Source organism: Procambarus clarkii, chromosome 89 (genome assembly GCF_040958095.1).
Source record: "Procambarus clarkii isolate CNS0578487 chromosome 89, FALCON_Pclarkii_2.0, whole genome shotgun sequence".
NCBI classification, from domain to species: Eukaryota; Metazoa; Arthropoda; class Malacostraca; order Decapoda; family Cambaridae; genus Procambarus; species Procambarus clarkii.
In genome coordinates this window covers 11,676,458-11,696,070 of record NC_091238.1, presented here as the reverse complement: position 1 = coordinate 11,696,070, position 19,613 = coordinate 11,676,458, and the positions used below count along the sequence as shown (strand labels likewise).

Below are 19,613 nucleotides of genomic sequence, written 5' to 3'. Positions count from 1 at the left end.
GGCCTCCTTGTAGACTTGTCAGCTACAAGGAGGCACTGCTGAGGAGTGGGACTGGGGGGGGGGGGTGAATGAGCCCTCCCCCACCTCCTCTTGAACCCCCAATACAAGCCATACCCTTCCCATCTATCCACCCACCCCACCACCACCACCACCCCTGCCCACACTCCTCCCCCACCTCAATCCCCCCCCCCCACCTTCCCCTCTAACCCCTATGTGTTCAGAAAAATATGACAAGATGTTGTCTTTTGCCGTGCTCAAAAAGACAGGGCCAGTAGAGCAGGTTATAGTGGACGGTTGTGTGCCTATCACCATACAAAGTTACTAGTCATGGCAGGTAAAAGATATAAGCTGCTGAACTTGTTCAATGTTGCTGCTCTTGCCTCAGAAAGCAAAACACAAAAAAAAGGCTGAATTAAAGTCATGAATCATTCTGAATGGACTCAGAAAAAAGAACTTAAGTTGATTAAATAGTTTGTTGATCAATTTGTTGGTGCTTAAAGACACCTTTGAGGAGGGGAAGAGCTCTGTATGTTTGAGCTGTAGTCAAGTCCTCACCCCAATACAAAAAGTAACACTTACGCGGTGTTCAGTAGAGTAAAGTTACGAGAGAGAGAGCGAGATAAGATATGCACTGGCCTGCTACTACTGGCGAACATCTTGTGTGTTTTTCAGAGCACGGATGTAGAGAACCACGAGTACCACCAGTACCACCAGTACCACCAGTACCCCCCTCCCCCCGGCTCCCCAGTCCAACTCACGCCTACGCTGCTACTGTCTCAAGTGGACAGACTGGCGGACACCGCCTTCGACCTCGTCCGCAGTCTTCCCCCGCTCGAACCCAAGACACAGCAGCTTACCAACAAACGCAAGATGTCCAAAGAGCTTGAGGTAGGCGGCACACACGTAACTAAAGCAGTGTAAGAGAGTGCGTGGACCACTCGCCTCACCCACCACCACCACCACCACCTTCCCCAACCATCCAAAAACCACCTCACTCACAGTATGAGGGAAGGTGTTGACGAGGAGGGTGGACGCCACTGCCGGCGCCAGTGTATAGTAAGCCTGTCCACGAGAGCCGCACTGTCGCAGCTCTGCCTGGCGTGCCCCGCGGGAGAGAGAGCCACACCACCCTACCTAACACGTCCAAGTGGTCGCGTCACCACCACGGGTGCACAGTAACAGATGAACTGAGCAGCAATATCGTAAATGGATGAGTTCAGGAAGCCACCCACCGCTCGGCCCATGTATATAGGCTCCCAGTACTTCCTCCTGTCATTATGTATATTACGTCACACAGTTATACATGTACTAGCAATCCATGTAGTATACTCTAAATGTATATCCCCCCCTCCCCCCCACCCATCGCTCAGGTGCATGAGCAATAATGTGCAACTGAAACCTTTCTTGAAATATTTTATAGTTGAGATAGTTTGTGTTGGTGTGTTTGGTCGCTGGGCAGGAGACTCGCCTAGTTGTACTTACGTAGTGGTGCTGGCGGGGGTTGAGCTCCGGCTCTTTGGTCCCGCCTCTCAACTGTCAATCAACTTGGCACAATCAGGGTGCCGTCTTAGTCATGGTGCAAGAGTATGGAAATTATTACACTTGTTTGGGGACAGGAGGCTTGTGCTTAGGCTTAGCAAAGTTCCCCTCAAGACCCTAGACCAGCTACTACTGACCTTTCCCTACGATGCCACCCACAACAGTTGACTACCTCCAGTCTGTCTTGTAGGATGAATATATGCTTCAAGATTGTAGTAGAAACAGGAGCTGCATGGGTTGTGGGTGAGTAGAGAAGGGGAAGAATGAGAGAGAGAGAGAGAGAGAGAGAGAGAGAGAGAGAAAGAGAGAGAGAGAGAGAGAGAGAGAGAGAGAGAGAGAGAGAGAGAGAGAGAGAGAGAGAGTAAATAGCTTTAGAACAGTCAGGAGTCATGGGGCTAAGAATCCTAGTCCATAGCGCAAGTTGGGTGAATTAAGCTGCCATATATTAAACACTGCCCAACCACATCTGACCTCCCAGACATTGTCTCCAAGCACAAGCACCGCCCCGCGCCGGGTTGACACAGTAGAATACCTCTCTAAGCGGGACACAAGAGTAGAAGAGGACATCGTGGGGTGGATGAGGGTAGTAATTGAGAGTGGATGAAGAGAGGGGGGGGGTGGAGATGGATGATTGTGAAGGTTGTGGCTTCAGTGCTGTTTTGTTGTGTGTGTGTGGGGCAGGTGTGTGGGGCAGGTGTGTGTGTGTGTATGACAGGTGTGGAATACCATGTGTTTCCCTCTTGCGACGGAATATGATCCGTTACTAGCAATCTAAAGTCAATTAATTAGCTCATACATCCCCCTGTGAAATCAGGATTAACTGTTCAATTGCTGATTACCGGGTGTCTTCTGATTAGCCCCTTGCTTAAGGGGAGGTGAAAAGTGGAAAGGTAGGGACAAGGAGAAAGGGAGCAAGGGATTGGAAAGGACGAGTAAGGGGGAACCGAAGATGGAAAAGAACAGGAGATCAGTATGAAGAAGAACCATGGAATGAGGACCATGGTCCAAGGAGGACCATGGAATGACTGACCTATATATTGACTCACGAGTCCTCATGCGACTCATGGACTGTACTCTAACTTGTTGAGTACTTACGTAATCTAACTTGTTGAGTACTTACGTAATCTAACTTGTTGAGTACTTACGTAATCTAACTTGTTGAGTACTTACGTAATCTAACTTGTTGAGTACTTACGTAATCTAACTTGTTGAGTACTTACGTAATCTAACTTGTTGAGTACTTACGTAATCTAACTTGTTGAGTACTTACGTAATCTAACTTGTTGAGTACTTACGTAATCTAACTTGTTGAGTACTTACGTAATCAAACTTGTTGAGTACTTACGTAATCTAACTTGTTGAGTACTTACGTAATCTAACTTGTTGAGTACTTACGTAATCTAACTTGTTGAGTACTTACGTAATCTAACTTGTTGAGTACTTACGTAATCTAACTTGTTGAGTACTTACGTAATCAAACTTGTTGAGTACTTACGTACTCCTACTCGGTGAGTACTGCACCCTGAATCTTGATTGTACTCTCCATGGGGGATGGAGGTCAGTGGGGATGGTGGTGGGGTGAGTGGGGGTGGGTCTGGGAGAGTCCCAGCCTCCCTAGGATCATTAATCTCCCGAGGGGTGATGGTGATTCATCTCCTCAGAGCTGGAGATGGAACATCACTAGCGATACGGGGGTCCCGCGCCTTGGCTTGACTACCGATCACTATATCTTAGCTTTGATCACTCCTTACCAACGATTATCTCTCTATCTCCCTATCTATCTCCCTCTCTGTCTGTCTGTCTGTCTGTCTGTCTGTCTGTCTGTCTGTCTGTCTGTCTGTCTGTCTGTCTGTCTGTCTGTCTGTCTCTCTCTCTCTCTCTCTCTCTCTCTCTCTCCCTCCCTCTCTCTCTCTCTCTCTCTCTCTCTCTCTCTCTCTCTCTCTCTCTCTCTCTCTCTCTCTCTCTCTCTCTCTCTCTCTCTCTCTCTCTCTCTCTCTCTCTCTCTCTCTCTCTCTCTCTCTTTCTCTCTCATCTAAGCTATCCTTCTTGGTCCGTCGAGGTAAAGTTGACAGTTTTAAACCCCAGTAAATCAAGGGCCATTATTTGAATTTGCCATTCCGTAAGAAAGGCAGCCGTTTTGTCCCAACCCGAAATATACGAACTCCAGCAACCTACCTAACTTATCCAGGCCGATGGCAATCGGGTCGGCTGGATTTGAAACGTGGGTTAGATGCTCCATAGAGTTAGTCACTGAAGTGTATTCGCCTGCTAGTTGTGCTTGCGGGGGTTGAGCTCTGCTCTTTGGTCCCGCCTCTCAACTGTGTGTGTGTGTGAGAGAGAGAGAGAGAGAGAGAGAGAGAGAGAGAGAGAGAGAGAGAGAGAGAGAGAGAGAGAGATTAAGTATACCCTAACCCTCGCTAAGACCCTCTCCTATTGGCTACAACTTTCATATACCTATTTTTCTTCAAAATGTTCAAAAGTTAATTCATTTAATTTCTGTTGTCGGGGGGGGGGGGACAGGAAGCCTGTAGTTAACGTTATGAAGGTCCTGCTAGGGACCTACACCAACAGCTGACCCTCCCCCAGGATGCACGCCACAACAGTTGCCTAACTCCCGGGTTTACCTCTTTTAGCTAAACAGGATGCATCAGGTGAAAGGAAACCGCTTCGGTCCTGTTGGGGGATTGAACCCGGGTCCGCAGTCAGTTATGAGCAGAGGATCGGTTTCCTTGAGCTCTCTAAATTAAGTTTGGTTTACAGCAAATGTGTGTGTAAAATGGTGTTTTGGAGTGGGCGGAATGGGGTGGGTGGAGTGGGCGGGGGGGGGGGGAGCTCTCTACGTCACTACTCGCTGGTTAAATATGCGTAAAAATCCTAATTACCTCTGTAAGTGTCCTGACGCTTGGTTTAGTTGCTTTATTCAATTCCCTTGAGAGCTGGGAATTTTCCTTGAGAGCTGGGAATTTTCCTTGAGAGCTGGGAATTTTCCTTGAGAGCTGGGAGTGGTTCCTAAGAGCTATGGACATATTTCCTTAGATCTGGGTTTTATTTTTGTGTGAAATGTGAGCATTTTTCATGAGGTTGGTATTTTTCCTTGAGTTTGGCCATTTTTCCTGACAGCTGAGAATTTTCCCTACAGAGCTGGATAGTCCACCACAGCCGAGACATATTGACACACTACAGCCAAACACACTTTTCAGTTTCCACGTTTGCAAAGAGAATTTAAAACAGATATTAGTGTCCTGAGGTGAACACTAAAACACTGTCTCAGTTACCCACCAGACCCGTTTTCTGGACATAGGCCTAGTGTCTGGACATAGTGTTCAGAAGACATGATTTTGGCCTAAGCGAATGTAGGCGTAGAGAAATTCATCTGAGAGAGAGGGCGAACATCTCTCTCTCTCTCTCTCTCTCTCTCGTGTGTGTAGATGACATAGAGCATCAACGGAGGTGCCGTCTCACGTGTGTGTGAGAGGGGAGACTGACTGGCCTCTAGTGGAGTAGTTCTCCGAGAACAGGAGCTCTGCGGCCGTCCATCCATCCATCAACTCAACACTCACCACACCCATTCATCATCAACCATTAACCGCCAACTCCATCATCTATGCAGCCTTCAATTCATCCATTAATCCCACCACGCAGCAGCCCTCTGCTTCCTCTCCTCTACTCCTCAATCTCAATTGTTTTCCTTCTCCGCTGGTAAATTGACGGGAGAGAGGGACGGGGGTAGGAGAAGGGAGAGGGACTTAGAGAAGGGATGGCGAAGTAGGAAGAGAGAGAGAGAGAGAGAGAGAGAGAGAGAGAGAGAGAGAGAGGTCCATCTTCCCTTCTTTTTATCTCATCTTGTTCTTTCCTCTTTTCTTATCCACGGGGGGGCGAGGATGGAGTGGGATTAGATGGTAGTTTAAAGCCTGGACCCCAAGTTTTATTGTTGTATAAGACTCTTCTTGCCGCGCTGGACCAGCCATGAAAACACTCCCAGCTTCTTGGGTAAAGTTGAGCGTCCGGAAGCTGCTGCCCCTGGAGAGGGGGGGTGGAGAGGGGGAGAGGGGTGAAAGATAGGGTTAGTGGAAGGAGGAGGGGGGGGGGCAGAATCTGAGGAGGGAGAGGGGGGGGGGGAGGGAAGGAAACTTAATTTTTTCTTAAAAAAAATAACTGGGAAAAAATCGATAACATTTTATAGTGATGTTGTAGCTATTTTTTCTTGTTGGTTACTACGACTGTTGGTGGTGGTCTGTTGTTGTTGGTGTTGCTGGGGGTTATTGTTGGTGTTCTGTTGGTGGTGGTGGTGGGGGGGGGTCATTGGATGTTCTGTTTTTGTTGGAGATCATTGTTGATGTTCTGTTGTTGGTGTCATCAGTCGTGGTAGAGTGTAGTGCTTCGTCGTTTTCAGTTCGTCATAGAAGTATTGTTTAAGTATAAGTATTGGGATCGTTATGGACGACCAGCACGAGGCGCTACGACCGTAAGAGCGGGAAGCTGGAGGAGCCTGGGAGACGCTGCGAGGTGGTCCTCGACCCAAGGTTATATAGGTGGTCCTCGACCCAAGGTTATATAGGTGGTCCTCGACCCAAGGTTATATAGGTGGTCCTCGACCCAAGGTTATATAGGTGGTCCTCGACCCAAGTGTTACAGTTAGCCTCGTAGCACTTGGGAGCTCACGAACGGCTTAATAACTTCAACTCTAAGCCACCATTATCGAGGAAAGTCTAAACTGAACACACCACATAAGTCTTAACCATCCAATCCTCAAGCAAGGCCAATTGGACTTGAAAGCATACGAAAGGCCGCTGTGACAACCATTCTTAGACTCTCTAGAACTGCCTTAACATGGAATTTACGAATCACCTCATCAAGTGAGGTGATTCGATGAAATATCTATGCCCAAGTTGACCACCGAACGCTGTCGGGTCTTGGAGAAATAGTCTCACGACTACCAAGATTTTTTTGTACAGTGTGGTCTAGTGGTTAAGGTACCAGGTACGCCAAGGTGCATAGTCCCCCTGGCTGTCTGGGTTCGAATCCTTCTGGGGTGTGGAGTTTTCAGTTCATATATATATATATATATATATATATATATATATATATATATATATATATATATATATATATATATATATATATATATATATATATATATAATACGAGCGGGGACTAATTAAACTGAATATTTGCCTCGAGAGAGGTGGGAAAAAAAGGAAACTTTTGCTCTGGGCTAAAATAAAAAATCACTTAATATTTTCTTAAATTTTTATAAACTGGCCCAAAAAAGAGCGCCCGGCAGTTTTGAGAACGCGAGGGCTCTGCAGAGCGAGTGAAGTGCTTCGCTATTTTTCCTACCAACATTTCTGACAAGACATTTTTCCCAAACTATTTTTGCCCCCCACCCCCTCCCCCTCCCTTTCCCCCCGTGCATTTTATTCCCCCCCTGTGTTTTTATTTCATTCTTTTAATTCCTTTGTTTTATTTGTCGCCCCCCCCTGCCCCTTCACTCCCCCCCCCCCTACCCCACGTTTGGGAAGATATTTTTTGTTTCTTTTGGAAGACTTGGCAAACTCTTGATTTTTTTTTTTACCTGTTTTTTTTTATTGGAAGACAGGGTTTTTCTTGGCATAAACTGGAATACTTGTTATCTGTGGGCTACGTCAGAGCTCTGCTGGTGGTGGTGGTGCCTGTTGGGCTCGCTGGCTGTCTATCTGACGGGCTCCTGTGTGTGTGTGTGTGTGTGTGTGTGTGTGTGTGTGTGTGTGTGTGTGTGTGTGTGTGTGTGTGTGTGTGTGTGTGTATGTGTGTGTGTGTGTGTGTGTGTGTTTACTAGTTGTGTTTTGCGGGGGTTGAGCTTTGCTCTTTGGGCCCGCCTCTCAACTGTCAATCAACTGTTTACTAACTATTTTTTTTTCCACACACCACACACACACACACACACACACACCCGGGAAGCAGCCCGTGACAGCTGACTAACTCCCAGGTACCTATTTACTGCTAGGTAACAGGGGCACTTAGGGTGAAAGAATCTTTGCCCATTTGTTTCTGCCTCGTGCGGGAATCGAGGCGCGTGTGTGTGTGTGTGTGTGTGTGTGTGTGTGTGTGTGTGTGTGTGTGTGTGTGTGTGTGTGTGTGTGTGTGTGTGTGTGTGTGTGTGTGTTTGTGTGCGCGTGTGTTTGTGTGCGCGTGTGTGTGTGTGCGCGTGTGTGTGTGTGCGTGCGCGCGTGTGTGTGGCTGTCAATTGCTCGCCGCTTATTCAGTCGTCAGTTTTCACCAACGCGGTAACAATTAATTATTTTTTTTTCAGTTTACATTCAACTTGTCGAATTCAAATTATAGGTTTGTCTCCGAGGAGCGGTTTGAACACCTCCTCTCTATTGTCGCTGTTCAGGTTCATATTTGTTCACACGCACCTCCTTTCATGTTCTCCCGCCTCAGTGCTGATGTTCACACTTGACTTTCTCTCTCAGTACATGATGAACAGTAAGCCTGTACACGTGTTCACCGGCGCCAGCACTAAAGTTCACTACTCTCTTTCTCTCTCAGTACACAATGAACAGTAAGCCTGTACACGTGTTCACCGGCGCCAGCACTAATGTTCACCTCTCTCTCCCCCGCAGTACATAATGAACATGAGCGAGGACGACCCCCGAAGGATGGACGAGATACGGAAATACGCCGCCATCTACGGACGCTTCGACTGCAAAAGGAAGCCTGAGAAGCCGCTTACCCTGCACGAGGTGAGGAGGGGGTGGGGGGGTGAGGGGAGGGGGGTTTACCTGTAGTTTACCTGTAGCCGGGTTTGTGAATCCCCCAAATCTAGCCTGGGACCGGGTTTGATAGCTTGATTGATCGGACTGCTGCTTGGAGCGGCCCGCAGGCACACTTAACCATTCATGGGTCGCTTCCTACAGGAACATGTCCAATTGTCTCTTGGGAAGGAAAGGGTAAATGGTAAGAGATGGGAAAGGGGTGAAAGGGAAGGGGGAAAAGGGAAGGGAGGGGGGGGGGGGGGAAGAGGGAACGTAAGGCTTATGGATAAGAGAGTTTTGATTTAGATTGAATACTTTTTTTTTTTAATTTGTCTTAGAAACAGTTCATTTAAAAACAGTCGCTCCAGTTAAACTTGCGGTAGAGCGACGGTCTCGCTTCATGCAGGTCGGCGTTCAATCCCCGACCGTCGAAGTGCTTGGGCACCATTCCTTTCCCCCCCCCCCCCGTCCCATCCCAAATTCTTATCCTGACCCCTTTCAAGTGCTATATAGTTCCTATAGCTTGGCACTTTCTCCTGACAATTCCCTCCCGTTCAGTTAAACCTTTGTTTTCCAGCAGACACCGCTGGAATATCTTGATTTCCAGCAGACTGGTCTTAGACTCCTCGAAGGAGTCACTATAACCGAAATATAATAGTATGCTTCATATAGGTCCTTCAAGGAGCTCAAGGATTACTATATCGGTATATTTACCAAGAAAAAAGAGTGATTATACTCTGTTTTAATATGTCTGCGACACGTAATTATCTAGAGTAATATAATACAATGTTGATTTTGCAATAATCAGAAATATCTTAGTATCTTTACTGCAATATTGTTATATGGAGAGAGTGATTGTACTTATATGTGTAAAGTCATCTAACCCTAAAAGATTGTTAGGGTAGAGGGAGGGTAATTGTACTCAATATTACACTCCGCTGAGTTCTTCACATACTTGAGTACTCCTCATGTCTGAGTACATTCATGAGTACTCAGGCATACCACCCCCCTCTCCCTACCCTTACATACACCCATCAGTAAGACAACATTGAGGTAACGTCTTCCTTCCCTCCCCCGGCAGGTGTCTGTGAATGAGGCGGCGGCTCAGATCTGCAAGTATATGCCGGCGCTCTTGACGCGACGGGACGAACTTTTCCCGCTCGCCCGCCAGGTGGTGCGCGACTCCGGCTACCAGTACTCCAAGGGGCACTCCAGGTCATTATCTCACCCTCCGTCTTGTACCTCACCCTCCGTCTTGTACCTCACCCCCTCCGTCTTGTACCTCACCCTCCGTCTTGTACCTCACCCTCCGTCTTTTACCTCACCCTCCGTCTTGTACCTCACCCCCTCCGTCTTGTACCTCACCCTCCGTCTTGTACCTCACCCCTCCGTCTTGTACCTCACCCTCCGTCTTGTACCTCACCCCTCCGTCTTGTACCTCACCCTCCGTCTTGTACCTCCCCTCCGTCTTGTACCTCACCCTCCGTCTTGTACCTCACCCTCCGTCTTGTACCTCACCCTCCGTCTTGTACCTCACCCTCCGTCTTGTACCTCACCCCTCCGTCTTGTACCTCACCCTCCGTCTTGTACCTCACCCTCCGTCTTGTACCTCACCCTCCGTCTTGTACCTCACCCTCCGTCTTGTACCTCACCCCTCCGTCTTGTACCTCACCCTCCGTCTTGTACCTCACCCCTCCGTCTTGTACCTCACCCTCCGTCTTGTACCTCACCCTCCGTCTTGTACCTCACCCTCCGTCTTGTACCTCACCCTCCGTCTTGTACCTCACCCCTCCGTCTTGTACCTCACCCTCCGTCTTGTACCTCACCCTCCGTCTTGTACCTCACCCCTCCGTCTTGTACCTCACCCTCCGTCTTGTACCTCACCCTCCGTCTTGTACCTCACCCTCCGTCTTGTACCTCACCCTCCGTCTTGTACCTCACCCCTCCGTCTTGTACCTCACCCCTCCGTCTTGTACCTCACCCTCCGTCTTGTACCTCACCCCTCCGTCTTGTACCTCACCCCTCCGTCTTGTACCTCACCCTCCGTCTTGTACCTCACCCTCCGTCTTGTACCTCACCCTCCGTCTTGTACCTCACCCTCCGTCTTGTACCTCACCCTCCGTCTTGTACCTCACCCCTCCGTCTTGTACCTCACCCTCCGTCTTGTACCTCACCCCTCCGTCTTGTACCTCACCCCTCCGTCTTGTACCTCACCCTCCGTCTTGTACCTCACCCTCCGTCTTGTACCTCACCCTCCGTCTTGTACCTCACCCTCCGTCTTGTACCTCACCCCTCCGTCTTGTACCTTGTCCTTATCGTGTAACTGATTCTTAAAAATGTTTCGTGAAAGTCAAATATTTTTTCCTTACCAGTAAAACGGTTCTCACTAGTACATTGTTTCCTAGAGTCAACAGATTCTAGGAATTCTCCTCGGTAACTAACACCTTGAAGTGTTGAGTAAACTCAATGATATACTACTATACTATATAATATATACTATATATGAATCAAATTTGTGTGTGCCCCCCAGCAGGTCCCAGACGGTGGTGGGCCGTGAGGAGGAACCCAGGACCAAGAGAACCAGATCAGACTCCGGCCACGACGCCGGCGACCTCAAGAACGACCTCCAGTGGAAGAAGAGACAGGTAAGTCGTGCCTCTATAGTCTCAAAGTGAATAAATTCACAAGAGCCGTGGTGAGGGTTCGAACCTGCGTCCGAGAGCATCCCAGACGCTGCCTTAATCGACTGAGCTACGACATGGTCGGCCCTTGTAGATTTGTTCATTTGATGCATCACGCAATTGGGATTTCTGTGTGTAATGGGTTGAACTTGCTTCAGGAAGAACTGCTGGCTATGGCAGCTAGGCTCTTAGGTAAGCTGGGGGAAAGGAGAAGCTGTAAGCTTCTCTAACAGGTGTCAGCAGCTGTCTTTAATGCCATGAGGTAACTCTCTGGGTGACGCACTCCTCTCTCCCAAGGTCTTATTCTGCTTTTTATTTCTTTTGATCGTCTTGCGGATACTTGAACCGGTTTCTAGATCAGGTCTCAATATTACCTAAAAAAATTAATCGTATAATTAAGACACTGCAAACCGGCCATGTTTTTTTTTAAGGCAAAATTTTAGGAGCAACACCTATTATGATATTACATCATTGATAATGGTAATTGTGGTTTTTGAAATTGGCATAAATTGGTTCGGAGATGCACGGGTAATAATAATATATATCGAATATTGAACAGTGAGCCTAAATGTTAACATAGCTAGGCCTCAGGGCAGTGTTTTTTTTTTTTGTTCACCACAGCGAGACCGTGTCGCGAGGTGTGTGTGTGTGTGTGTGTGTGTGTGTGTGTGTGTGTGTGTGTGTGTGTGTGTGTGTGTGTGTGTCTCTCTCTCTCTCTCTCTCTCTCTCTCTCTCTCTCTCTCTCTCTCTCTTTCTCTCTCTCTCTCTCTCTCTCTCTCTCTCTCTCTCTCTCTCTCTCTCTCTCTCTCTCTCTCTCTCTCTCTCTCTCTCTCTCTCTCTCTCTCTCTCTCTCTCCCCCCCCTCCCCCCCCCCAGCAAGAGGTGTATATATGGAGGAGTGACACTCTGGATGCTGTGGGTATGACAGAGTATGATGAATGAATACATTTTACCATGCTATTAAATATGACATTTAGAATTTCTTGGGAAATTTTGTGGACATCAGAGTATAATGTTTTACATTATACTGAGATAAAACAGTAGGAAAACAAAACTAATGGAGTCTAGTTAATGCAATATGGCAAGATTTGTTGTGGGGGGTCCCATTGACACTGTGTCAAGTGGCACTCATTTCATACTTTCATAAATGGCAACCCTGACCCGACCATGTTGGGCACGTATGCAACAGCAATTACTGTTCAAAATTGGGTGAGGCTAGCCCCAAGCATTTGGTCTCCAAGCTCAGACAGAGAGGTTTAATTAGATATAAATATCTAATTTATAGATATAGATAAGAGTACCTTGTTATTTTACCTGAAGTTCCATTTGTATTGCATTTTCCAACCTAAGGTTATATTTGTTATTTAATAATTGTTTATTATTGTTGGAACTATTTATATATTTAACTGTAAAGAGAAATTCATGTGATGTTTTATGTTTTCACTTAAATAGAACTGTGGTCTGATTAGTATCCTAGATGATAACTTGCCGGCTGTCTCACACCTGCACACACCCTGGGCCACACCCTGTGTCTTCCTCACACCTGCACACCCTGTGTCTTCCTCACACCTGCACAGCTTGGGCCACACCCTGTGTCTTCCTCACACCTGCACACCCTGTGTCTTCCTCACACCTGCACAGCTTGGGCTTGGGCCACACCCTGTGTCTTCCTCACACCTGCACAGCTTGGGCCACACCCTGTGTCTTCCTCACACCTGCACAGCTTGGGCCACACCCTGTGTCTACCTCACACCCCCACACCCTGGGCCACACCCTGTGTCTTCCTCAACACCCCCACACCCTGGGTCACACCTTTTGACTGCCTCATACCCTCACAACTTTCCTTACAGCCTCACACATTAACCGCCTTAACCAAACCCTTACAGCCTGCCTCACATATCTTCACAACCTGTACCACACTCAGCTCTTACGTCCTCATTACATGTCTTACGCCCTCAGAGCCTGTCGTGGCCATCATGGCTGCCCCACTTAATATACCCCCTACATCTCATAACGTGCCTCACCTCTCATAATCTGTCCCTCACAACCTACTTCCCACCCCCTCACGACCTGTCTACAACCCACTAACGCCGCCATCTTCCCCCCAGGAGCGACTAGAAGCCATCAGCGAGGAGCTGCGACATATGAGTGAACGAGCGGAGGAAGTACGGACGAGTCTCAGCTCTGGAGGCGGAGACGTCACGGCCCTCACGTCCCAGATGGACGCCCTCCAGTCCCGGCACTCCCAGCTCACCCTCGAGCAGAATGAGCTTCTCAAGGCCCAGCGCAAGTGAGTCCTCCTTGAGTTCTTATTTGAGAATCTGCATTGGTCGTCGGCGAAGAGCCTGGTGGCTGCGGAGGTGGCGAGTTCGAAGCCCTGTGGCCGCGAGTTCGAAGCCCTGTGGCTGCGAGTTCGAAGCCCTGTGGCTGCGAGTTCGAAACCCTGTCGTTACCCCGCGCGGATCCTGGATGAGACTTTCGGGGATGGTTGATTGCTGGAGCGACGGAATGTCTCTTTGTCTTGAGAATTTCTTGACGATTTATCATATGAAACGAACATGAGAGCTGCATCTTTTTGAGGCGGTTTTATTTTTTTTGGCGGGGGGGGGGGGTCGTTGATGTGAATCTTCGAAACCTCAGGTCGAGACATAGTCTTGCAAGCTGAACTGAATCTGCCATCAGATTAACTCAGCATATGTTGCTGTTGACGTATATGTTGCATAACCGCATCGCGTCGGCAGTCTTGAGGTGGGAATATAGTTCTGTGGCACCAGAAGCCACTGATCCCCCCCCCCCCACACACACACACACACCTCAAAAGCCCACACACACACACCTCAAGAGCCCACACACACATACAAGAGTGAGACCATCAGCGTAGTACTTGAGTATGTCAGCCGGCATTGTGTAGGCTGTATGGTACAGGGACCAACTGGCACTTGTTACGGGGTATCCATAAGTGTCAACAGTGCCCGAGTGCTGAGCCGGAAAACCCCATCTGAAGTGTAAACTTGTAAATATTATAAGTAAGAAGACCTTCAGTACAAATTGAGAATTAGTAGAAATGTATATATGTATTTATTCACCCTCATTTGTATAATAAAATAACTACTTTTCTGGTGTGTGTATGGGGCTGCTTCTGAGGTGTGTATGGGTCTGTTTCTGGTGTGTGTATGGGTCTGTTTCTGGGGTGTGTATGGGTCTTTCTGGGGTGTGTATGGGTCTGTTTCTGGGGTGTGTATGGGTCTGTTTCTGGGGGTGTGTATGGGGGTCTGTTTCTGGGGGTGTGTATGGGGGTCTGTTTCTGGGGGTGTGTATGGGGGTCTGTTTCTGGGGGGTGTGTATGGGGGTCTGTTTCTGGGGGTGTGTATGGGGGTCTGTTTCTGGGGGTGTGTATGGGGGTCTGTTTCTGGGGGTGTGTATGGGGGTCTGTTTCTGGGGGTGTGTATGGGGGTCTGTTTCTGGGGTGTGTATGGGGTCTGTTTCTGGGGGTGTGTATGGGGGTCTGTTTCTGGGGTGTGTATGGGTCTGTTTCTGGGGTTTGTATGGGTCTACTTCTGGGGTGTGTATGGATTTGTGTGAGCGCGCGCGTGTGTGTGTGTATTCACCTAGTTGTATTCACCTGGTTGAGCTCTGCTCTTTCGGCCCGCCTCTCAACTGTCAATCAACTGTTTCTTCTACTACTACTATTTTTTTTCACACCACACACACATCCCAGGAAACAGCCCGTGACAGCTGACTAACTCCCATGTGCCTATTTACTGCTAGGTAACATAGGGTGAAAGAAACTCTGCCCATCGTTTCTGACCGGTGCCCGGGATCGAACCCGGCACCACAGGATCACGTGTCCTGCATGTTGTCCGCTCGGCCGCCGGCTCCTTCAGGTGTGTGTGTGTATTCACCTAGTTATATTCGCCTAGTTGTGTTTGCGGGGGTTGAGCTTTGCTCTTTCGGCCCGCATCTCAACTGTGAATCAACTGTTTACTAACTACTATTTTTTCCACACCACACACACCCCAGGAAGCAGCCCGTGACAGCTGACTAACTCCAAGGTACCTATTTACTGCTAGGTAACAGGGGCATTCAGGGTGAAAGATACTTTGCCCATTTGTTTCTGCCTGGTGCGGGAATCGAACCCGCGCCACAGAATTACGAGTCCTGCGCGCTATCCTCCAGGCTACCAGGCCCCTACGTGTGTGCGTGTGTGTGTGTGTGTACTCACCTAGTTGTACTCACCTAGTTGTGCTTGCGGGGGTTGAGCTCTGGCTCTTTGGTCCCGCCTCTCAACCGTCAATCAACAGGTGTACAGGTTCCTGAGCCTATTGGGCTCTATCATATCTACACTTGAAACTGTGTATGGAGTCAGCCTCCACCACATTGCTTCCTAATGCATTCCATTTGTCAACCACTCTGACACTAAAAAAGATCTTTCTAATATCTCTGTGGCTCATTTGGGCACTCAGTTTCCACCTGTGTCCCCTAGTGCGTGTGCCCCTTGTGTTAAATAGCCTATCTTTATCAACCCTGTCGATTCCCTTGAGAATCTTGAATGTGGTGATCATGTCCCCCCTAACTCTTCTGTCTTCCAACGAAGTGAGGTTCAATTCCCGTAGTCTCTCCTCGTAGCTCATACCTCTCAGCTCGAGTACTAGTCTGGTGGCAAACCTTTGAACCTTTTCCAGTTTAGTCTTATGCTTGACTAGATATGGACTCCATGCTGGAGCCGCATACTCCAAGATTGGTCTGACATATGTGGTATATAATGTTCTGAAAGATTCCTTACACAAGTTTCTAAAGGCCGTTCTTATGTTAGCCAACCTGGCATATGCTGCTGATGTTATCCTCTTGATATGAGCTTCAGGGGACAGGTCTGGCGTGATATCAACCCCCAGGTCTTTCTCTCTCTCTGACTCTTGAAGTATTTCATCTCCCAAGTGATACCTTGTATCTGGTCTCCTGCTTCCTACTCCTATCTTCATTACATTACATTTGCTTGGGTTAAACTCTAACATCCATTTGTTCGACCATTCCTGCAGCTTGTCCAGGTCTTCTTGAAGCCTTGTGTGTGTGTGTGTGTGTGTGTGTGTGTGTGTGTGTGTGTGTGTGTGTGTGTGTGTGTGTGTGTGTGTGTGTGTGTACGCGTGTGATAGTTGTCACCTAATTGTGTTTACAGGATGGAATAATAGCTCCCTTGCCCGCCTTACCATCTCCCTGGTTTGTTTATTTAGTAACTTTCATTGCTGAATTTGCTGCATTTTGAATTAGGTGCAACGGTCTTGTAGTTCGATCCATCGCTTGTTACTCTTGCACTCAAGACGTTCTCCTGACGGCTCTTCGGATCATCTGTGTCTCCAGCTTCCTCCCGTGTCCTCTGGTCCTGCCTCATCTGTGTCTCCAGCTTCCTCCCGTGTCCTCTGCTCCTGCCTCATCTGTGTCTCCAGCTTCTTCCCATGTCCTCTGGTCCTGCCTCGTCTGTATCTCCAGTTTCCTCCCGTGTCCTCTGCTCCTGCCTCATCTGTATCTCCAGCTTCCTCCCGTGTCCTCTGGTCCTGCCTCATTTGTGTCTCCAGTTTCCATCCGTGTCGTCTGGTCCTGCCTCATCTGTGTCTCCAGCTTCTACTGGTGTCCTCTGGGTCCTGCCTCATCTGTGTCTTCAGCTTCCTCCCGTGTCCTCTGGTCCTGCCTCATCTGTATCTCCAGCTTCTTCCCGTGTCCTCTAGTCCTACCTCATCTGTGTCTCCAGCTTCCTCCCGTGTCCTCTGGTCCTACCTCATCTGGTGTCTCCAGGTCCCTCCCGTGTCCTCTGGTCCTGCCTCATCTGTGTTTCCAGCTTCCTCCCGTGTATTCCTGACTAACATCACATTCTCAGAAGTTACCACAGTGGTTACTCATTCCTAATTAATGAAGTCTCCTGACACACTCTTGTGTCTGCTCTAATATGAATGAATCACAAAGTTCCTCCGCTACTGTCTGTTTAAGCTTTCCTCTTCGTGTCATTTTCTTCCTGGGGGAGTCACTGTTTTCCAATTTGTTCCTCCATGGTTGGAGTTCCTTAAGACTTGATGGACTGATGTGATGGGCTGTTTCTGTTGCCTCTTGGAGGGTTCCTACATTAGTTCTGGATACTTCATGTTGTTGCTTGTGTCCCCTGTTGTTCTCCCCGGGGGGGGGGGGGGTTGTAGATTGGTAGCATTACCACCTTTATCATTCCTACCATTTGGTCTTGGTATCCACCTGCTTCCTCTCAGTATATTTACTCAAGGTTCGCACAGTCGTTTGATCAGTTGTGCAACTTTATTCTCTTCCCCCTTCTTCTGCCTGTTATTTTTTCCTTTCTGGTATTCTTCGGGCTTAGAGCATATATTCTGGTGAGCTGTGTTTCCACTATACCTACTAAGTCTGGTTCCTGCACCACCTGTTCTCTCTCTCTCGCAGTTCTTCTGTCTTGGTGGTCATCCCTTCCTCATTTGTGTACCAGACTCTTCTTTATCCACTGGTTGTTGTTGGTCTTGACACGTGGCTTTCATTCGTGAGGTGTATGTGTGTTGGGGGGGGGGAAAGGAGGCGGTTGTGGGGTGTGTGGGGGAGACTTGTCTGGGGCGCTGTCTGGGGCGCTGTCTGGGGCGCTGTCTGGGTAAATCCTGTTTTAGGTGTCAAGTGTGATGATGATTTGAGGAGAAGGTGGTTGGGGGGAGCACAGTACTCGCCTAATTGTGCTTGCGGGGGTTGAGCTCTGGCTCTTTGGTCCCGCCTCTCAACCGTCAATCAACTGGTGTACAGATTCCTGAGCCTACTGGGCTCTTATCATATACAGTGTGCGTGTGTGTTTCTGTGTGTGTATATATACATGCATTTGAAGAGTTTTATAGATGACCAGGAGTCATTTTGTGATGTAGACGATAAGTTTAGGTTATAAAAAGTTGGATATAAGATGTGTATAGGCAAGTCTGAGACTACGAGAGATGGCGGTGAGTAGCGGAAGACATTTATTGCTAAGATACCAAAAAATATTATTTAGTTTAACACACACATACATACAAACACCGTGTTTGACTTCAAAAGGGAGTGTATTGATTGACCTATGTACTTATATTATACGTCATTAGACTTGTATCATTTGAGTGTGGCGGCACTGGACTGTGTAATACGACTGTTTAATAAGACTGTACCAAATGAATATGTGTCTCGACTGGGCTGACCTGTCACCGTGGGTGCCAATATAGACTGTCTTGAGAGTGTGTGTGTATGTATGTGTGTGTGTGTGTGTGTGTGTGTGTGTGTGTGTGTGTGTGTGAGTGAGTGTGTGTGTGTGTGTGTGTGTGTGTGTGTTGAGCGAGGCCTCGTCCACCCTTCGCAGTATTAACCTTGACACATAATTATCACTTAGTCTTAAGACTTACCACATTGCATTGTTCCATTGTCATTGACTTAACATATATAAAAAAAAAGAGAAATGTACCGGTCTGTTTATAGACTTATCTTTAGCTTGTGTATATATATATATGTCTTCTAAGTAACATGTAGATTACAGGATAAGATTAGATATAAATAAATGCTGTTGATTATAAATATTTATTATAAATAAAAGATTTTGAAAAAAAGAAAACTGTTTTTGTGTTTTGAAACTGAAAACCCAAAGAAAGTATATTCTTCCTGAGTATTACAACCCCGTTTTCTTGAATTGCCACTCCGTCAAAATTCCAACCTTCTAACCTAGCCAGAAACATACTAACCCCAGCAACCCACCTAACCTATCGAGTCTGGTGCATATACAACGTAGAGTTTTGTCAATCAGTTGCATTTGTAACGTTTGTCATTATAACGTAAAAATCGCGATCTATTGTTGACCAAACCACACACTAGAAAGTGAAGGGACGACGACGACGTTTCGGTCCGTCCTGGACCATTCTCAAGACGATTGTACTTTATTTCAGCTTGTGCTATATTTCAGATTGTGTTATATTTCAGATTGTGTTATATTTCAGATTGTGTTATATTTCAGCTTGTGCTATATTTCAGATTGTGTTATATTTCAGATTGTGTTATATTTCAGATTGTGTTATATTTCAGCCTCGTTATTGTGACTCCTCGTCCGCGATCTATTAGTTGAGAGAACGAGGTTGTGTTGTCTGATGTATGAATTACCCTACGCATAGCTTATTTTGAGATGATTTCGGGGCTTTTAGTGTCCCCGCGGCCCGGTCCTCGACCAGGCCTCCACCCCCAGGAAGAAGCCCGTGACAGCTAACACCCAGGTACCTATTTTACTGCTAGGTAACAGGGGCATAGGGTGAAAGAAACTCTGCCCATTGTTTCTCACCGGCGCCTGGGATCGAACCCAGGACCACAGGATCACAAGTCCAGCGTGCTGTCCGCTCGGCCGACCGGCTCCCTTTTGGTGGATATGGGGTGGTGGTCTGGTGGGTATGGGGAGTGTTCCTTGTGTTCCCTAACTCCCTGTGGCTCCACTTGACCAAGGAACAGATGAATCAGCTAGCAGAGAAAGCAAAACAAACAAGCGACTAGGCAAGCAGGCAAGAAGACCCCCCCACCCCCCCAGCGGCAAGAAAGAGCAGGCACACCATCCCGAACTCCTAAGCCGCACCTCGAACCCCTCCCCCCCCCTCCTCCCACCTCTGTGCTTTTTTTGTCATGAC

The 19,613-nt window shown here is 47.9% G+C and overlaps 1 protein-coding gene across 1 annotated transcript in view; it reads left to right on the top strand.

Moving 5' to 3' along the window:
* LOC123773389 (NGFI-A-binding protein homolog) overlaps positions 1 to 19,613 on the top strand; it is a gene marked incomplete at its 5' end in the record, with an annotated part of 78,011 nt that overhangs the window by 17,256 nt on the left and 41,142 nt on the right. Inside the window, 5 exon segments of the mRNA XM_069318032.1 lie at positions 673 to 888; positions 8,145 to 8,264; positions 9,358 to 9,491; positions 10,807 to 10,921; positions 13,065 to 13,246. Of these exon segments, the coding sequence (XP_069174133.1) occupies positions 673 to 888; positions 8,145 to 8,264; positions 9,358 to 9,491; positions 10,807 to 10,921; positions 13,065 to 13,246 (767 nt within the window).